Below are 18,145 nucleotides of genomic sequence, written 5' to 3' on the forward strand. Positions count from 1 at the left end.
GGATATTCACAACATGTGAAATATTTCAAGCCTTTTTTGTTTTAATTTTGTGGATTATGGCTTATAGCTCATGAAAATCAGAAATCCAGAATCTGAAATTATTAGAATATTTCCTAAAATCAATCAAAAAGCATTTACAATTCAGAAAATGTCCAACTTCTGAAAAATATGTTCATTTTATACACTCGGTACTTGGTTGGGGCTCTCTTACTGTGAATTACTGCATCAATGTGGCATAGCATGAAGGCGATCAGCCTGTGGCACTGCTGAGGTGTTATCGAAGCCCAGGTTGCTTTGATAGCGGCCTTCAGCTCTTCTGTATTTTTGGGTTGGGTATTTCTCATGTTCCTCTTGACAATAACCCATAGATTCTTTCTGGGGTTCAGGTCAGGTGAGTTGGCTGGCCAGTCAAGCACAGTAATATCACGGTCGGCAAACCATTTAGTAGTAGTTTTTGGCACTGTGGGCAGGTGGTAAGTCCTGCTGGAAAAAGAAATCAGCATCTCCATAAAGCTTGTCAGCAGATAGAAGCATGAAGTTCTCTAAAATCTCCTGGTAGATTGCTGCATTGAATTTGGACTTGATAAAACAAAGTGGACCAACATCAGAAGATGACATGGCACCCCAAATCATCACAAACTGCAGAAACTTCACACTGGACTTCAAACACCTTGGATTCTGTGCCTTTCCACTCTTCCTCCAGACTCTAGGACCTTGATTTCCAAATGAAATGCAAAATTTACTGTCCTCTGAAAAGAGGACTTTGGACCACTGAGCAACAGTCCAGTTCTTTCTCTCTTTATAGCCCAGGTAAGACGCTTCTGATGTTGTCTCTGGCTCAGGAGTGGTTTGATATGAGGAATGTGATAGTTGTAGCCCCTTTCCTGAAGACATCTGTGCATGGTGCCTCTTGATGCACTGACACCAGCCTCAGTCCACTCCTTGTGAAGCTCTCCCAAGTTCTTGAATCAACTTTTCTTGATGATCCTTTCAAGGCTGTGGTCATCCCTGTTGCTTGTGCGCCTTTTCCAGACAGCCTTTTCAACAATGACCACCTGTGGCTTTCCCTCCTTGTGGAGGGTGTCGATGATCGTCTTCTGGACAACTGTCAAGTCAGCAGTCTTCCCCATTGTGATTATTTGTGATTGCATGTACTGATGTAGACTGGGAGCTGCACTATATACTGTTTTACTCAAACTTGAAATGAAATACCATCATATTTTGAGATACTGGATTTTCATGAGCTATAAGCCACAATCATCAAAATTAAAATAAAAAGGCTTGAAATATTTCACTTTGCATGTAATGAATATAGAATATATAAAAATGTACCTTTTTGAATTAAATTACAAAAAAAATGACCTTTTTCATGATATTCCAACATTGAGATGCACCAGGGTGTATATATACTACATTGGGTGGGTGTAGTTTAATTGGTTTGTGCACTTTGATTCCTTATTTATAATTATTTGTTCTGTCAGCTTTAATAACCACTTCTTGCGTGTGTTTCTTGCACCTCACACTGCGATCTCACCACTGTTTGTGTGAACTGTATGGATTTATTCATGAATCACTCTTCATTCGTGTGTTCACAGTTGAATCTGACACTTGCGCTGTGTGTTTGTAGAACTGTTAAATAATTTGAACACTGTGAAGCGTTCCCACGTTTTGTGTGTGTGTATTACCTTTGATTCTGTGTGCTTTCAGTGAGGCTGACTCCTGCACAGTGTCATGGCTGTGCGAACAGGCCGCACAGCGTTATTATCAGACATGTGGGCTTCTTCCACGTCTCTCTCTGCAGAAAGAGGGTGCTCTGCTTTCACCTGCTGACCAGCTGCTGGCTGTTCTACACACCAATGAGGAGGTGACAGCTTGTACAAATGTTTCTTGCTCAGGCCATACTAGCATGAGAAATATTAATAAAGTAAAACGCACTGTCCAGCCATAAGTATGTGGACACCTGACCATCACCCCCATGTGTGGGTCTTCCTCAAACTGTTGCGACAAAGTCAAAAGCACACAATTGAATAGAATGTCTTCGTATTCTGTAGCATTAGGTTTTCCCTTCAATGGAACTAAGGGGTTGAGACCAAACATATATGTACTTGTGCACAAAGCATGGTCTATGAAGACATGGTTTAACAAGTTTGCTGTGGAAGAACTCGATTGACCTGGACAGAACCCTGACCTCAACCCCAATGAACACCTTTTGGGGTGGACTGTGGTAAGGGGGCCTGGGGTGCAGTCGGCGTCAAAATCAGTGCTTGACCTCATGGTTGAATGAGTAAATCCCTACAGCCATACTCCAAAATCGAGTCAAATGCCTTCCAAGAAGAGTGGAGCAAAGAGGGACAAAATCTGGAATGGGATTTTCAAAAAGAATATATGGGTTTCATAGTTGGGTATCCACAAACTTTTGACCATATAGTGTAGTTTAAATATGTCATCACCTTGATGGAAAATAAAGTATGTTTTGGAGAGTTAATGCACTGAAGAAAACTCAATGTAATTTTTTTTGTGTGTGTGTGTGTGACCTGTATGTATGCAGGTTCTGGCCGAGGTCTGTTCCTGGGATCTCCCTCCTCTTCCTGAGCGATATAAGAAAGCTTGTAAGAGTTTAGACGTGGGTGGGTGCCTTTTCTATCCAGTTCATTATCCTTACACAATTTGTCTAAATTGGATATTATGCCAAGAACATGGTTGCATTTTGTGCACGTGTTTGTGTGTGTTGTAGAAGAGAACAGGCGTGTTTTGCGGCTATGCGAGGTGCAGGATGGCTCTCCGTACATGTGTGTATGTGGTCTTAGTCTAGCTCCAGCAAGTCTGTCTCCCCTCCTGCGTGCCCTCAAACTCCAGAGCAGCCTCACAGAGCTCAGCCTTTCTGCCAACCGGCTTAATGATGACCTCCTCCCTGAGCTCATCTCTGCGGCAGTCACAATGCCCCGCCTTCGTGTTCTTGATATCTCAGCCAATCAGATCACAGGCGAAGGCATAAAGAAGGCAGCTAGTACACTAGAGGGAAGGACTCAACATGCCTTTCCGGTATGTTTTACTCTTCTGAGCACTGCTAGTTTTCCACCTCCCAGTCTTGTATGTTATTAGGAAAGTTATGTGGCTTATATACCATAGATTTCCACAATTAGAAATTACAGGGGTGACTAGCTTGAGAGAAATGGAAGATTATGCTAAACTGGAAATCCTAATGAGACCGAATTATTTGCATTTTAGTATCAGATCAGATTTTTGGTGATCCCCCCCCCCCCCCGATGATTTACCACTTTTAAAAACATGCATTAAACAATTTAATTGTAAGGAACCATCAGCCTAAAAAAGACAGTAACATTTATACTGGTACAGGTTTATGTAGTGTATGGAACAGTATAATAATATTACCAGTTGTGCGGTAAGGAAACTGCTGGCCTGGCAGTGGTAACGAAGCTGGATTCTGCAGTAATGTATAGTAAGCATTTTCAGTATAATCCTTTTCCAATTCGGGTGTCTAATATCCACACGGCCAACATTCTTCAGTGTTGATTTTCAGGAACTCAACATTTTGAGTGTGTCCAAGTACAGTGTGTTTTACATACTTTTTAATTATCCTCACTATTAAAACTATTATTAGTTCTGAGTTCTTATCTCTGTCTTTTGGCCAAAAACTGAAAGTGCTATTTTTTGATTGTTTTCTGGCAAAATTTCAGTGACTACACACACACACACACACACACACACACAGTCAAAAGTTTGGACACATCTACTCATTCATAGGTTTGTCTATATCTTGACTATTTTCTACATTATAGAACAATACTGAAGACATTAAAACTATGAAATAACATCTGGAACATGTATAGAATTATGTGATTTTAAAAAAAAGTGTTCAAAAAATCTTTCATATTTTAGATTTTTCAAAGTAGCCACTGTTTACCTTGATGACGCTTTGCACACTATTGGCATTATCTTAACCAACTTCATGAGGTAGTCACCTGGAAGGCTTTTCAGTTATCAGGTATGCCTGGTCAAAAGTTAATTAGTGCGATTTCTTTCCTTTTTAATGCGTTTGAGATCCAACAGTAAATAATAACAATACAGGAAATAGCCCTATTCCACAACTGTAGCAATCCATATTATGTCAAGAAACACTCAACAAAGTAGAGAGAAACGATGTTCATCATTACTTTAAGACATGAAGTGTCTTTTAATTAATAAAAATAAAGAAACTATTGAATTAGTCAGTGTGTCCAAAGTTTTGACTGGTACTGTGTACAGTTAAAAAGCAATAATAAATAATTGTTTTGGTAATTACAAGGCAGGTGTTAACCAGCAACATGAAACCCCTAAGTCACAGTCAACATTTTGCACAGTACACTAACAATATTTTATTAGTCCTGACCCACATTTATTTAAAAAAAAAAAGTGGTTTATACTGTGTGTTGACATGCATGCAAAAATGCACAAAGTTGTCCAAGTAGTGTAGAGTAGAAGTGGGGGTGGGTGAAGCAAACATGCTCATCTATGGCATATAGGCAAAAAAAAAAGTGATTCATGTTGAAGACACTACTGATTATGTCAGCTTTTGTTACTTTGCTCAGATTATCCATACCTATTCATTCTACACTTTTAAGTAATTTGTCAGATACAGTGGTGCTTGAAAGTTTGTGAACCCTTTAGAATTTCCTATATTTCTGCATAAACATGAGCTGAAACATCAGATTTTCACACAAGTTCTAAAATTAGATGAAAAGAACCCAGTTAAACAAATGAGACAAAAAATATTAAACTTGGTCATTTATTTATTGAGGAAAATGATCCAATATTACATATCTGTGAGTGGCAAAAATATGTGAACCTTTGCTTTCAGTATCTGGTGTGACCCCCTTGTGCAGCAATAACTGCAACTAAACTTTTCCGGTAACTGTTGATCAGTCCTGTACACCGGCTTGGAGGAATTTTAGCCCATTCCCCCGTACAGAACAGCTTCAACTCTGGGATGTTGGTGGGTTTCCTCACATGAACTGCTTGCTTCAGGTCCTTCCACAACATTTTGATTGGATTAAGGTCAGGACTTTGACTTGGCCATTCCAAAACATTTAACTTTTATTCTTCTTTAACCATTCTTTGGTAGAACGACTTGTGTGCTTAGGGTTGTTGTCTTGCTGCATGACCCACCTTCTCTTGAGATTCAGTTCATGGACAGATGTCCTGACATTTTCCTTTAGAATTCGTTGGTATAATTCAGAATTCATTGTTCCATCAATGATGGCAAACCATCCTGGCCCAGATGCAGCAAAACAGGCCCAAACCATGATACTACCACCACCATATTTCACAGATGAGATAAGGTTCTTATGCTGGAATGCAGTGTTTTCCTTTCTCCAAACATAGCGCTTCTCATTTAAACCAAAAAGTTCTATTTTGGTCTCATCCGTCCACAAAATATTTTTTCCAATAGCCTTCTGGTTTGTCCATGTGATCTTTAGCAAACTGCAGACGAGCAGCAATGTTCTTTTTGGAGAGCAGTGGCTTTCTCTTTGCAACCCTGTCATGCACACAATTGTTGTTTTAGTGTTCTCCTGATGGTGGACTCATGAACATTAACATTAGCCAATGTGAGAGAGGCCTTCAGTTGCTTAGAAGTTACCCTGGGGTCCTTTGTGACCTCACCGACTATTACACGCCTTGCCTTTGGAGTGATCTTTGTTGGTCGACCTACTCCTGGGGAGGGTAACAATGGTCTTGAATTTCCTCCATTTGTACACAATCTGTCTGACTGTGGATTGTGGAGTCCAAACTCTTTAGAGATGATTTTGTAACCTTTTTCAGCCTGATGAGCATCAACCCTTTTTTTTTTTTTTTCCTCTGAGGTCCTCAGAAATCTCCTTTGTTTGTGCCATGATTCACATCCACAAACGTGTTGTGAAGATCAGACTTTGATAGATCCCTGTTCTTTAAATCAAACAGGGTGCCCACTCACACCTGATTGTCATCCCATTGATTGAAAACACCTGGCTCTAATTTCACCTTCAAATTAACTCCTAATCCTAGAGGTTCACATTAGAGGTCTGCGTGGGTCGGATTTTTCAGTCCCGCTCCCGCCTGCGCCCGCATTGTGCAGTCCTGCCCGCGCCCGCAAAGAATTATGATTTTCAGTCCCGCCCGCGCCTGCCATATTTTGTCCCGCTCCCACCCGCAAATCCCGCATGATGCAGACGTTCACGTTATTTCTCAGGAAAGTTCTTGTCTTGACACAGCGTGATGGTGCCCCGCCCTCTACTTTGAGTGGATTTGAGCATAAATATCTACAGCTCACGTTTGTTATTATTTACCTTGTTTCTGAATTCAGCATATAGTGTCTCTAATAATAATAATAATAATTAGTGCTGTCAAGCGATTAAAATATTTAATGGCGAATTGCACATTTTTATCACATGAGAAACCATTGTAATTCTCTGATCAGCATAAAAAAGTGAATGGGCTTGCTTTGTACCAATGGTGTTTTTTTTAATATTGCAAAGCAGAGCTAGCAAGAGAAGTGAATTGATTTTACTGCTTGAGTTAGTCTACAACTCTAATCAGAGAGACAGGTTACACAGTGACGGTAGGCTTGACTCAATGCTATCCCAGAAATCCTTCCTGTAATATGCAAATTTGGCCGCCTCTGATTGGACAGCCAAATTTGCATATTACAGGAAGGATTTCTGGGATAGCATTGAGTCAAGCCTACCGTCACTGTGTAACCTGTCTCTCTGATTAGAGTTGTAGACTAACGCAAGCAGTAAATCACTTCACTCATGGTTCTCTTGCTAGCTGGGTGTGAACTGCGAGTCATTAGAGTGATCAAAGGATTTCCCGTTAGGGTGATCAATGGCAAATTTAAGATGACATTCCTCACTCAATCTGGCAATCTGACTCTCTCTGCAAATTTAGGCATCTTAAAATGTTTTTATTAATGCCAAATAAAATATCCAGCACAAATTATATATGATAGACATAAATTAATAATTTATAAATTTTATTTCAAACACGTTTTTAGTTAGCGGGACTGCAGCTTATCACCGCTCTCGCCCGCGCCGCATATGTGCACTCCCGCTCCCGCCCGCGCGCGCATATGTGCACTTCCGGTCCCGCCCGCGCCCGCAATGAGCTTTCAAAATTTGTCCCGCGCCGCACTGCTTTGCGGCGGGTCCCGCGGGAGTGCAGGGCTCTAGTTCACATACTTTTGCCACTCACAGATATGTAATATTGGATCATTTTCCTCGATAAATAAATGACCAAGTTTAATATTTTTGTCTCATTTGTTTAACTGGGTTCTCTTTATCTACTTTTAAGACGTGAAAATCTGATGATGTTTTAGGCCCTATTTATGCAGAAATATAGAAAATTCTAAAGGGTTCACAAACTTTCAAGCACCACTGTATTTATGAATCTGACTGTGCTTGAGCACATACTCAAGCACAGGATGATCCATGGATATCGTTACAAACACTACTAGTTCTTCAAAAATATTTACAGAATAACAAGTTTAAATTTAAGGGAGTGTTTTACTAAAGCTTGTTAGCGTGTGAATGTGACTATCATCATCATCATGATGTGTGATTATTCTTTGGTTTGATAGCCCCTGATTGTATTATCCCCCACCCTCCTACTAATTTTATCACTTCAGCATCATAGAGTGGAGCAAAAAGTGTTAGTGGTCGCCACACAAGTAATGTGCACGTACATAGTGTTTGTGGTTGAGAATACGTGGAAGAGGCTGATGGTAAACTTAGGCAGTTTACAAGTTGTCTTCACATTTTGCCTTATATATATTTTAACTGGGCTTTTTAAATCGATTGGTGATTTTGATTGCTCTGTCATTACTCCATTGGCACCAGCAAACAGTAATGCAATAGTGGCACATTTGAAAATCTGTGAATGCAATGATGTTTTAATTTCAATGTTTTCACAAATAAATTTAAATTAAGAACAGGAGGAAGTCAAGCAGTTGCTTCTTACAATGCAATTTTAATAATTTTGTAAATTTTAATTTAGTGTCTAATATTTTTCATTAAATGCAGTCAAAAATATTGGAAAATGCCAATTTTTTTATTTTATTTTTTGATATACACTGAAGACTTTTGAGTTTGAGATCAAAAGATGAATATGAGATGATGGATCAGAATTTCAGCTTTCATGTCCTGATCTTTACATCAAGATGTGACAACTTAGTACATGGCACCTTTGGTGTCCCTTTTGGTCTCACATTAGGTGAGCAAAGGGGACAGATAGTCTCAAATTTAATAACACTAAATATTTGGTTGCATATCCCTTGCTTGCAATAACAGCATCAAGCCAGTGACCCACTGAGATCACCAAAAGTGATGCATTCTTTATTTTTAGATGTGATGGTTTCCCATGCTTGTACTGCAGCTTTTTTTTTTCAGTTCTTATTTGTTTCGTTTCAGTTTCCTCTCAGGCTTTGGAGCCACCTCAACCCTGACCAAGACAAAAATATTACTGAAGATGAATTTACAAATTTTTCTTGTATTTCATTGCCAGAACTGCAAATTGTGCACTTTCTTTCCCTCAGTTTTTGTGTTGCTGGCATGTCTTGGTAGTAGCACACTTGAGTAAAAAGACTTTCACCCTGATCATTTTATGTGACGTACTGAAATTACACTGCACACAGGGTCCTAAAAATACTGATTGTCTGCTTTGCTTGCAGTATGATACAATATTGAAATGAGGATAGAGATTTTTAAGTTTCATGTGGTGAGATTCTTTTTCTATATCCTCCAATGATGAAGTGGAAAGGGTATGTGAATTAGATTTTTCTTGAAATCTCCCTACATCCTGTTCACCATCATCCTCCAGAAATGCAAGAGAGCAGAATAGATGCATGTACTGGTAGCTGATATGACTAACTATTGCTGGTGTTTGTCTTCATGTTTAAAACCTCAGGTTATCCTTGATGAGCCAGACAGCATATAAATTCCTAGTGTATGATGAGTCTGTTATTCCTTTTTAAGAAGGTCTCTTCCTCTCACTTAGTGCCTGGAGGAGTTGAATGTGAGTATGAATCCTCTTGGAGATGGCTGGTCTCAGGCTCTGGCTGGTTTACTGTCTGCCTGTCCCCTCCTGGCGACTCTGTCTCTGCAGGCCTGTGGCCTCACTGCCCGCTTCCTTCAGCAACACCGGCTCCTGCTGGCCAGTGCTCTCTCAGGTACTAATTCTCCTCTAATTCTTTTAAATTTTAGTTAACAAGCTTCATAGTACTACAGTTTATCTCACAGTACTTAGTAAAAACGAGAAGCATAATACTAGAAAAAAATACATGTAATACCAAAGCACAGTGGTGTCATTAAAAAATAATAAAAACTAGGTATGAGACAGAATTTTATTCTTGGGTTTCATGTGATGTCACATCCGCCTCATTAGTTATTCAAAACTTTAGCTGGTGGTCAACCAAAGCTCGGTTGACAAAGCATTTGTATGGAGAAGGTGCATTGCTCGCATGAAAAATGCCTTACACTTGCGTTGTTTTAGGTTGTTCGAATCGATCAAACCGTGAAACTGATAAAAGTTTCTTCAGGGTTCCCTGTGAACTAATAAAAAAAAAAAGAGTGAACGAACACAGGATTTCACAAAAAGGCATCAAGAAAGGTGGTTTTTGAACCTCTCACTGAAATCGAAGGGAGCCGAGTCGAAGCATGCTTGAGTTTGCAGTGATCACTTCGTGAAAGATTTATATTTCCCTCTCAGCTATGTCCTTAGTGTTTTCCAAGTACTTTTCTTGCTGTGTCGTTATTTTACGGTACTTTTTTTTTTTTAGTCACAAAGCGTTAAAAGTCCCCAGCTGTTTCTTTGTTTGCTCCTCACAAAGTCCATATGCATGAAGGTTGCGACAAAATTCTCACCCAGTTATAATGCGCTGTGATCACTTCTCTGTCTTGTTTAACTAAGATCCAGATCTTTAAAGGGGTTTCTGATGATCTTTGTGAATGATTTACCTGAGAGATAAGAGCCAACACAAGTGAGAATCAAGCGAATTGTTGTTTGTTTACACTTGTAGCGCTTCGTTGTAAAGACGCGAACGAAAAGCTTAAACCTACTTACACAGGCAAAAATAATACAGGATTCATTCAGCAGTGACTTGATACCGAGATCCTTTACCCAGCCACATACAAAAAAGTTGTAAGCTTCCATACTCATCCACGCTTTCATCTGTTTTGCAGTGTAGAAGGATGTCTGCAACACCAGATAGTTTGAGATGTCGGGGAACTCGACTGAAGGGTAGTTTGAGATATCGTATGACAAATCCTTCTTTCCCAGACTGTAGGGGTCTATTTCATTGCACATAACAATCTTCTGAATATACAGTGGTATGCAAAAGTTTGGGCACCCCTAGTCAAAATTACTGTTATTGTGAACAGTTAAGCAAGTTGAAGATGAAATGATTGCCAAAAGGCATAAAGTTAAAGATGACTCATTCCCTTGATGTTTTAAGCAAAAACAATTTATTTTCATCTTTTACATTTTCCAAATGACAAAAAAAGGAAAAGGGCCTGAAGTAAAAGTTTGGGCACCCTGCATGGTTAGTACCTAGTAACACTCCCTTTGGCAAGTATCACAGCTTGTAAACACTTTTTGTAGCCAGCTAATAATCTTTCAGTTCTTACCTGGGGGATTTGCACACATTCGTCCTTGCAAAAGGCTTCCAGTTCTACAAGTTTCCTAGGCTGTCTTGCATGCACTGCTCTTTTGAGATCTATCCACAGATTTTCAATGATGTTTAGGTCAGGGGACTGTGAAGGCCATGGCAAAACCTTCAGCTTGTGCCTCTTGAGGTATTCCATTGTAGATTTTGAGGTGTGTTTTGCATCATCGTCTTATTGTAGGACCCATCCTCTTTTTAACTTCAACTTTTTTACAGATGGTGTGATGTTTGCTTCCAGAATTTGCTGGTATTTATTCGAATCCATGCTTCCCTTGACCAATGAAATATGCCCTGTGCCACTGGCTGCAACACAACCCCAAAGCATAATTGCTCCACACCCATGCTTCTGATTTCACTGATTTCACCCAAGAGTTGGAGAGGTGTTCTTTTCCTGGAATTTGGCACCCTTTTTTCTCCAAACATACCTTTGCACATTGTGGCCAAAAAGTTCTATTTTGATTTCATCAGTCCATAGGACTTGTTTCCAAAATGCATCAGGCTTATTTAGATGTTCATTTGCAAACTTCAGACGCTGAATTTTGTGGCTAGGATGCAGGAAAGGTTTTCTTCTGATGACTCTTCCATGAAGGTCATATTTGTTCAGGTGTTGCTGCAGAGTAGAACAGTGCACCACTGCTCCAGGGTCTGCTAAATCTTTCTGAAGGTCTTTTGCAGTCAAACAGGGGTTTTTGTTTGCCTTTCTAGCAATCCAACGAGCAGTTCTTTCAGAAAGTTTTCTTCATCTTCCAGACCTCACCTTGATCTCCACTGTTTCTGTTAACTGCCATTTCTTAATAACATTACAATCTGAGGAAACAGCTACCTGAAAACACTTTGCTACGTTCTTGTAGCCTTCTCCTGCTTTGTGAGTATCAATTATTTTATTATTCAGAATGTGAGGGAGTTGCTTAGAGGAGCCCATGGCTGTTGATTTTAGGGACAAGTTTGAGGAGTCAGAGAATTTATACAGCTTTGAAATCTACATCATCTGACCTTTCCTAACAAAGAATTTGAACAAGCCACAGCTCAATAAACTAATTAAGGTCTGGAAGCTTGGTAAAAGTTACCTGAGAACTCAAATGTATTGGGGTTCCCAAACTTTCACATGGTGTTCCTTTTCTTTTTTCACTCTCTAATTGTACAAAGCAAAAAATAATACACACACCTTGCAGAAAACACTGAAAAGACATGTTGTCTTTACCTTTATGCCTTTTGGTGATCAGTTCATCTTCTGCTCACTTAAATATTCACAGTTACAGACATTTTCAGTAAGGGTGCCCAAACTTTTGCATACTACTGTATCTAAAGCGAGCAGTGGCTTCTAGATTACGAGCATACTCCAAGTTATCTCTAGTTGTTTGCACGACGGCAGCTGTTTTGGTTTGCTAAACAAAGTAAAGATAAGATACTTTGTATCTTATCAATTTTACTTTTGGTTTTACCAGAAGTAAAATTGATCAGAAGTGAGCAATGAGCAATACCTCACTCCATAATGTGTAACACAACACATACACCTCAGGACTGTGCACCTTACCCCCCTTACACACTTTTTGACCGGTCAAGATTTGGTCGGTCAAGATTTTTTTTAGTTTTCGCCATCCCTAATCGCGTGCAGTGTATAAACTAGGGATGGCGAAAACTAAAAAAAAAAAATCTTGACCGACCACCGAGCCTCATTAGCCTGTTAAAGTCAGTTAACCTATGAGTTTAACAGGGATGCAAACGGTGCGCCTTTTGGCGGATGCCGCCTTTTTCACGGCTGAAACGTGCAGATCCGATTTTTTTTTGGGGGGGGGGGGGCGTTGGAGTGTCTGAATAATTTCAACGGCATTTGCTTATTTAGTAATTTTAATACAGAATTTACTCTAATGAAATTATTCAGACACTCCAACGCCCCCCCCTTAAAAAAAAATCGGATCTGCACGATTCAGCCGTGAAAAAGTCGGCATCTGCGCCTTTAGTTTGTGTGGAGAGATATGATCTGCAATAACATGCATTGTTGGCTACAGACCGAAACATACTTTCAGAATGCACTGGCCAAGGCAGGACTAAACTCGATGTGCCTTCTAATAATAATAAAAATAAAAAAAAAAACAGAATAGTAATTTGTAAGCTAAAAAGCCTGTGTCTACACTTTTCTCTCGCCGAGTGGCAGCTGTTTTCAACTGGGGCGGGAGGGCGGGACATGACTGAATGGGTGTTTCTGATTTGTCAGCTGTCTTCAACTGGGGCAGGAGGGCGGGACATGACTGAATGGGTGTTTCTGATTTGTCAGCTGTCTTCAACTGGGGCGGGACATGACTGAATGGGTGTTTCTAATTTGTCAGCTGTCGTCCTTACACCGCATGGCATGCCCCAAGCGTTTACAACACAGAATTCCAGGTTCTCCGCTCCAAAATCGGCAGCTTCAAAACGGTTGATGTTTTTTTTTTAACCGACAACCAAAAAAAAATTAACCAGTTGACGTTGATTCGGTCAACCACCGGTCAAACGGTCATCGGTTAACATCCCTAGTATAAACACAAGTAAACATTCTCCACGCGTGGCTTGCAATTGCCGTTCACCGACCGTACACAGTTTGACGATGCGCATTGGTAACATCGGAAAGACACGTATTCAGGCGGGATATTTTAGCATATCGACAATGGCGAAAGTCCTAGATAAGAAAGAAGAGGATCGAGCGAGGGAGATTGATAAAGGTGTGCAGGGATAAAGAACCATTTTCGATGGGCTTGGTTAGAAAGAACGCCGAATGTCGAGATCGACAAGCAAACTGTCACAACGAAGCTCGGTGATCACGTACGGAAAATAGACGTCCCAGGAAAAATACTTTGCTCATTGTGTTCTGACATGATAAACTACGCTAGTAGAGGGGCAAGGACTATCAAACTTCACATATACACCAAAAAACACAAAGGTAGGTTGAAAATTTTGTCTGTTCAATGATTCATTATATTATTTATAATGTATATCACACGAATCCTATATCTCAATATCAAATACAAGTGTGTATATTTTATAAATGGGGTTAGCTTATCTAATGTAGCATGTTGGGGAGAATCATAGTATCATATCTATATTTCTGATAAAATTTTAGGTATGATACCATGTATAACTCTCCTACTTATTGCTCATTTCATGGGGGGGAATTGCTGGCATGTGCCGCGCGGGAGCGTCTGCCCAAATTTTTTAGGCCGAGATGAACTTGTAGTTTTTGATTTTAAAAAAATTTCCAATATGTAATGCCAATTGTACATACCTGTTCTTTAATTCAAAATCACCATCTTGATCTTCAAATTGACCATATGGTATCTGTATTACATTACACAACATCCTGTCCAGATAAAACCTAGTTAGTACACACAACAGTTGAAAGGGAAGTGATAAGTGATGTTGAATGTTGCCTGCTTAATATGCAAGGCCTCCTGCTACCATGATAACATCAGAAGAAAGCTTAAGAGAATTATATGATAGAACTTTTTTCTGGTTTGCACTTCATTTTAAAGGATTAGAGTATATCAACAAAGAACATAAATTTCATATGATACTGATATCATTTTAGACAAACTGAAACTTCTGAGGACAAACTACCAGTTACCAGCATCACTTCAGACTAGTGATAGTAGCAGTGCATCTCATATACATCAACCACTGGTGAAAAGCACAGATGGCCACACTTCCACTGTAAAGCCTCTGATATCAGTAGCTGATCGTGTGAATAATGCTCAGGTATTTTATTGATGTATTGTAATATAATGCTTATGAATGTTTGATATAAACTTTAATTTTGTATATAAACTGGACAGAAACACAAAGTATTGTAACCTTATCACTATTATGAAAAGAACTTCAGAGAAAGCAGCCCAGTCTCCATTTGGTAAGGTATTTTATATATTTAAAAAAATTATATATTCATTCATTTGCATTGATATCCACATGTTAACAAAGACATGAATAGCAAAAAATGCAGAAATATAATACTGTAGAGCTCTTGTTTATATTAAAAGGTGCATTGATTTTTTTTTTTTTTTTTGGAATCATCAAATGTGAATTGATTAAAAACAATTCTCTTGTACCATATTAGTTATTTTCACCTGGTAGTCCACCAAGAAGGGGAATTTATTTCCAAATAAATTGCAACTTTTTGCTGATAAAATTAATGGTTTTGGGGTAAAAAAAAAAAAAAGCCAAAAATCATTAGCTCCCAGGGGCTTCGCTCCCTGGGCCCCCACTGAGGCTCTGCCCCTGGGCCCCGCTGGGTGCCTGCGGCCCCCAAACCCCCAGCTTTTTTTCAGACTTTTTTAATATTTTTTATTCTCGTCCCTGCACGTGACTGAAACCCAGGAATTGTCTCAAATATTAAAATACAATTTACTTGTTTCTCTGAGGTATATTGTAATATTTTCACTGAGTATACTGTACAAATATAAGCTCTACCTCTTCTGACATACCAGGCAGCAGCACCAGAGGAGGTAGCATACAGAGAATGAAGTTCAGAATGGTAAACCTAACTGCCTCGAATCATGTTTACTTAATGCTCTAAAAAGTTAAGCTAAACTAAAGGAAGTTGTAACACTTTGCTGAGTTGGGCAGTGAGGAACTGGGAACAGGTGCGACAGTTGAAGGTGCACTTTATTTTAATGTTCACTTTTCAGTGAGTCTAGCACACACATGCACACGTTAGAGAACACAGTTCACTCTCTCGTTACTGGCCATCTGTAAGAGACACATTAAGAGACAGCCAGTAATTAGACACAGGTGTAACTCGTCACATGTTACCTGCTGGTTCAACCTGACTCCTCGCCGTTCACAGCTGACACTCAACCACATCCTCGCTGCCACAGAAGGGTTGTGTGCTGTGAACTTGGAAAAAATAATATGAAACGATCTGTAGTACACTCCGGCTCAACATTTTCGCTCTGTCCAGCATTCACAGCAGATCTGTAGTGTAGCCATGTGCAGGTTGTTATAGAGTGGTGCTTGAAAATTTCTGAACCCTGTAGATTTTCTATATTTCTGCATAAATATGACCTAAAACATCAGATTTTCACACAAGTCTTAAAAGTAGATAAAGAGAACCCAGTTAAACAAATGAGACAAAAATATTATACTTGGTCATTTATTTATTGAAGAAAATGATCCAATATTACATATCTGTGAGTGGCAAAAGTATGTGAACCTCTAGGATTAGCAGTTAATTTGAAGGTGAAATTAGAGTCAGGTGTTTTCAATCAATGGGATGACAATCAGGTGTGAGTGAGCACCCTGTTTGATTTAAAGAACAGGGATCTATCAAAGTCTGATCTTCACAACACATGTTTGTGGAAGTGTATCATGGCACGAACAAAGGAGATTTCTGAGGACCTCAGAAAAAGCGTTGTTGATGCTCATCAGGCTGGAAAAGGTTACAAAATCATCTCTAAAGAGTTTGGACTCCACCAATCCACAGTCGGATGGATTGTGTACAAATGGAGGAAATTCAAGACCATTGTTACCCTCCCCAGGAGTGGTGGACCAACATAGGACCACTCCAAGAGCAAGGCATGTAATAGTCGGCAAGGTCGCAAAGGACCCCAGGGTAACTTCTAAGCAACTGAAGGCCTCTCTCACATTGGCTAATGTTCATGAGTCCACCATCAGGAGAACACTGAGCAACAATGGTGTGCATGACAGGGTTGCAAAGAGAGAGCCACTGCTCTCCAAAAAGAACATTGCTGCTTGTCTGCAGTTTGCTAAAGATCATGTGGACAAGCCAGAAGGCTATTGGAAAAATGTTTTGTGGACGGATGAGACCAAAATATAACTTTTTTTTTTTTTGGTTTAAATGAGAAGTGTTATGTTTGGAGAAAGGAAAACACTGCATTCCAGCATAAGAATTTTATCCCATCTGTGAAACATGGTGGTGGTAGTATCATGGTTTGGGCCTGTTTTGCTGCATCTGGGCCAGGACGGCTTGCCTTCGTTGATGGAACAATGAATTCTGAATTATACCAGCGAATTCTAAAGGGAAATGTCAGGACATCTGTCCATGAACTGAATCTCAAGAGAAGGTGGGTCATGCAGTAAGACGACAACCCTTAGCACACAAGTTGTTCTTCCAAAGAATGGTTAAAGAACAATAAAGTTAATGTTTTGGAATGGCCAAGTCAAAGTCCTGACCTTAATCCAATCAAAATGTTGTGGAAGGACCTGAAGCAAGCAGTTCATGTGAGGAAATTCACCAACAACCCAGAGTTGAAGCTGTTCTGTACAGAGTATCACACTGCCTCTGCCTGCTTGGCTCCTTCCCATAGTGTATCTCATAGTCCTCTTCCCCAGGTAAGTGACACAGAGACACCTGGCAGTCCAGATGATTTAACGAAAACATGATTCATCAGACAAGGCCATCTTCTTCCATTACTCCATAGTCCAGTTCTAATGCTCACTTTGGCCCTTAACAAAGTCACTTGGATCCTTCAGCTTGCCCCTTTTTCCTGCTTCCAGCACCTTCAAGAATTGACTGCTCACATGCTGCCTAATGTATCCCACCTCTTGACAGGTGTCACTATAACAAGATAACATTGTTTACTTAACCTGCCAGTGGTTTTGATGTTATGGCTGAACTGTGTATATGCACTCTGATTTCTGCCATGACCTGCTTGATTACGCTCTGAAATTTGGGTTAAAATGAATGCCTGTGTGCTGTGCTTCATAAGTCACACTCGCATCTGAAACAGTTCAGATGCATGTTGTGTGTTGTGCTGGCAGTGGCATAACCAGAAATTCATTTCCGAGGGAAGAGACAAAATACAAAAAAATAAATAAAATTTCTCATCTGTGACAATTAAGTTAAGTGTGACGCGCTCGTGCAATTTAGGTGGATGTCAGACAGCAGTCGGAGCGAGGATAAAATTAATGTTATTTAGTCAAATCATTTAAGGCACAATCTTTCCATACTAATAACGTTGCCTTGAAATACATATATGGTCATGAAAAGACTAAATCAAATCAAATCAAGTTTATTTGTATAGCGCTTTTAACAATAAACATTGTCGCAAAGCAGCTTTACAGAATTTGAACGACTTAAAACATGAGCTAATTTTATCCCTAATCTATCCCCAATGAGCAAGCCTGTGGCGACGGTGGCAAGGAAAAACTCCCTCAGACGACATGAGGAAGAAACCTCGAGAGGAACCAGACTCAAAAGGGAATCCATCCTCATTTGGGCAACAACAGACAGTCTTACTATAATATTAACAGTTTTAACAGGTATAACCCTCAACTGTCCTCATGGGGCCGTCCTTCACAGGAGCGGTGCGATAAAACTCCGACCAGACACAGGGCACCAGGATGGATCAAGCAGGTCCGAGGGGCAGAAGAGGCCAGCATCTCAATCCCAGGATCAACATGATAACTAAATAAACTAATAACTAAATAACATTAATAATCGAGGGAAAATTGCACTTGATATTA

At 39.8% G+C, this 18,145-nt stretch overlaps 1 protein-coding gene across 1 annotated transcript in view; it reads left to right on the top strand.

Moving 5' to 3' along the window:
• The window catches only part of tonsl (tonsoku-like, DNA repair protein), a 62,433-nt gene that overhangs the window by 35,277 nt on the left and 9,011 nt on the right, over nt 1–18,145 (top strand). The window contains exons 21-24 of the mRNA XM_060934358.1: nt 1,708–1,864; nt 2,549–2,627; nt 2,735–3,042; nt 9,028–9,199. Coding sequence (XP_060790341.1) covers nt 1,708–1,864; nt 2,549–2,627; nt 2,735–3,042; nt 9,028–9,199 — 716 coding nt within the window. The remainder of the gene's footprint in view (nt 1–1,707; nt 1,865–2,548; nt 2,628–2,734; nt 3,043–9,027; nt 9,200–18,145) is intronic.

Source organism: Neoarius graeffei, chromosome 11 (genome assembly GCF_027579695.1).
Source record: "Neoarius graeffei isolate fNeoGra1 chromosome 11, fNeoGra1.pri, whole genome shotgun sequence".
NCBI classification, from domain to species: Eukaryota; Metazoa; Chordata; class Actinopteri; order Siluriformes; family Ariidae; genus Neoarius; species Neoarius graeffei.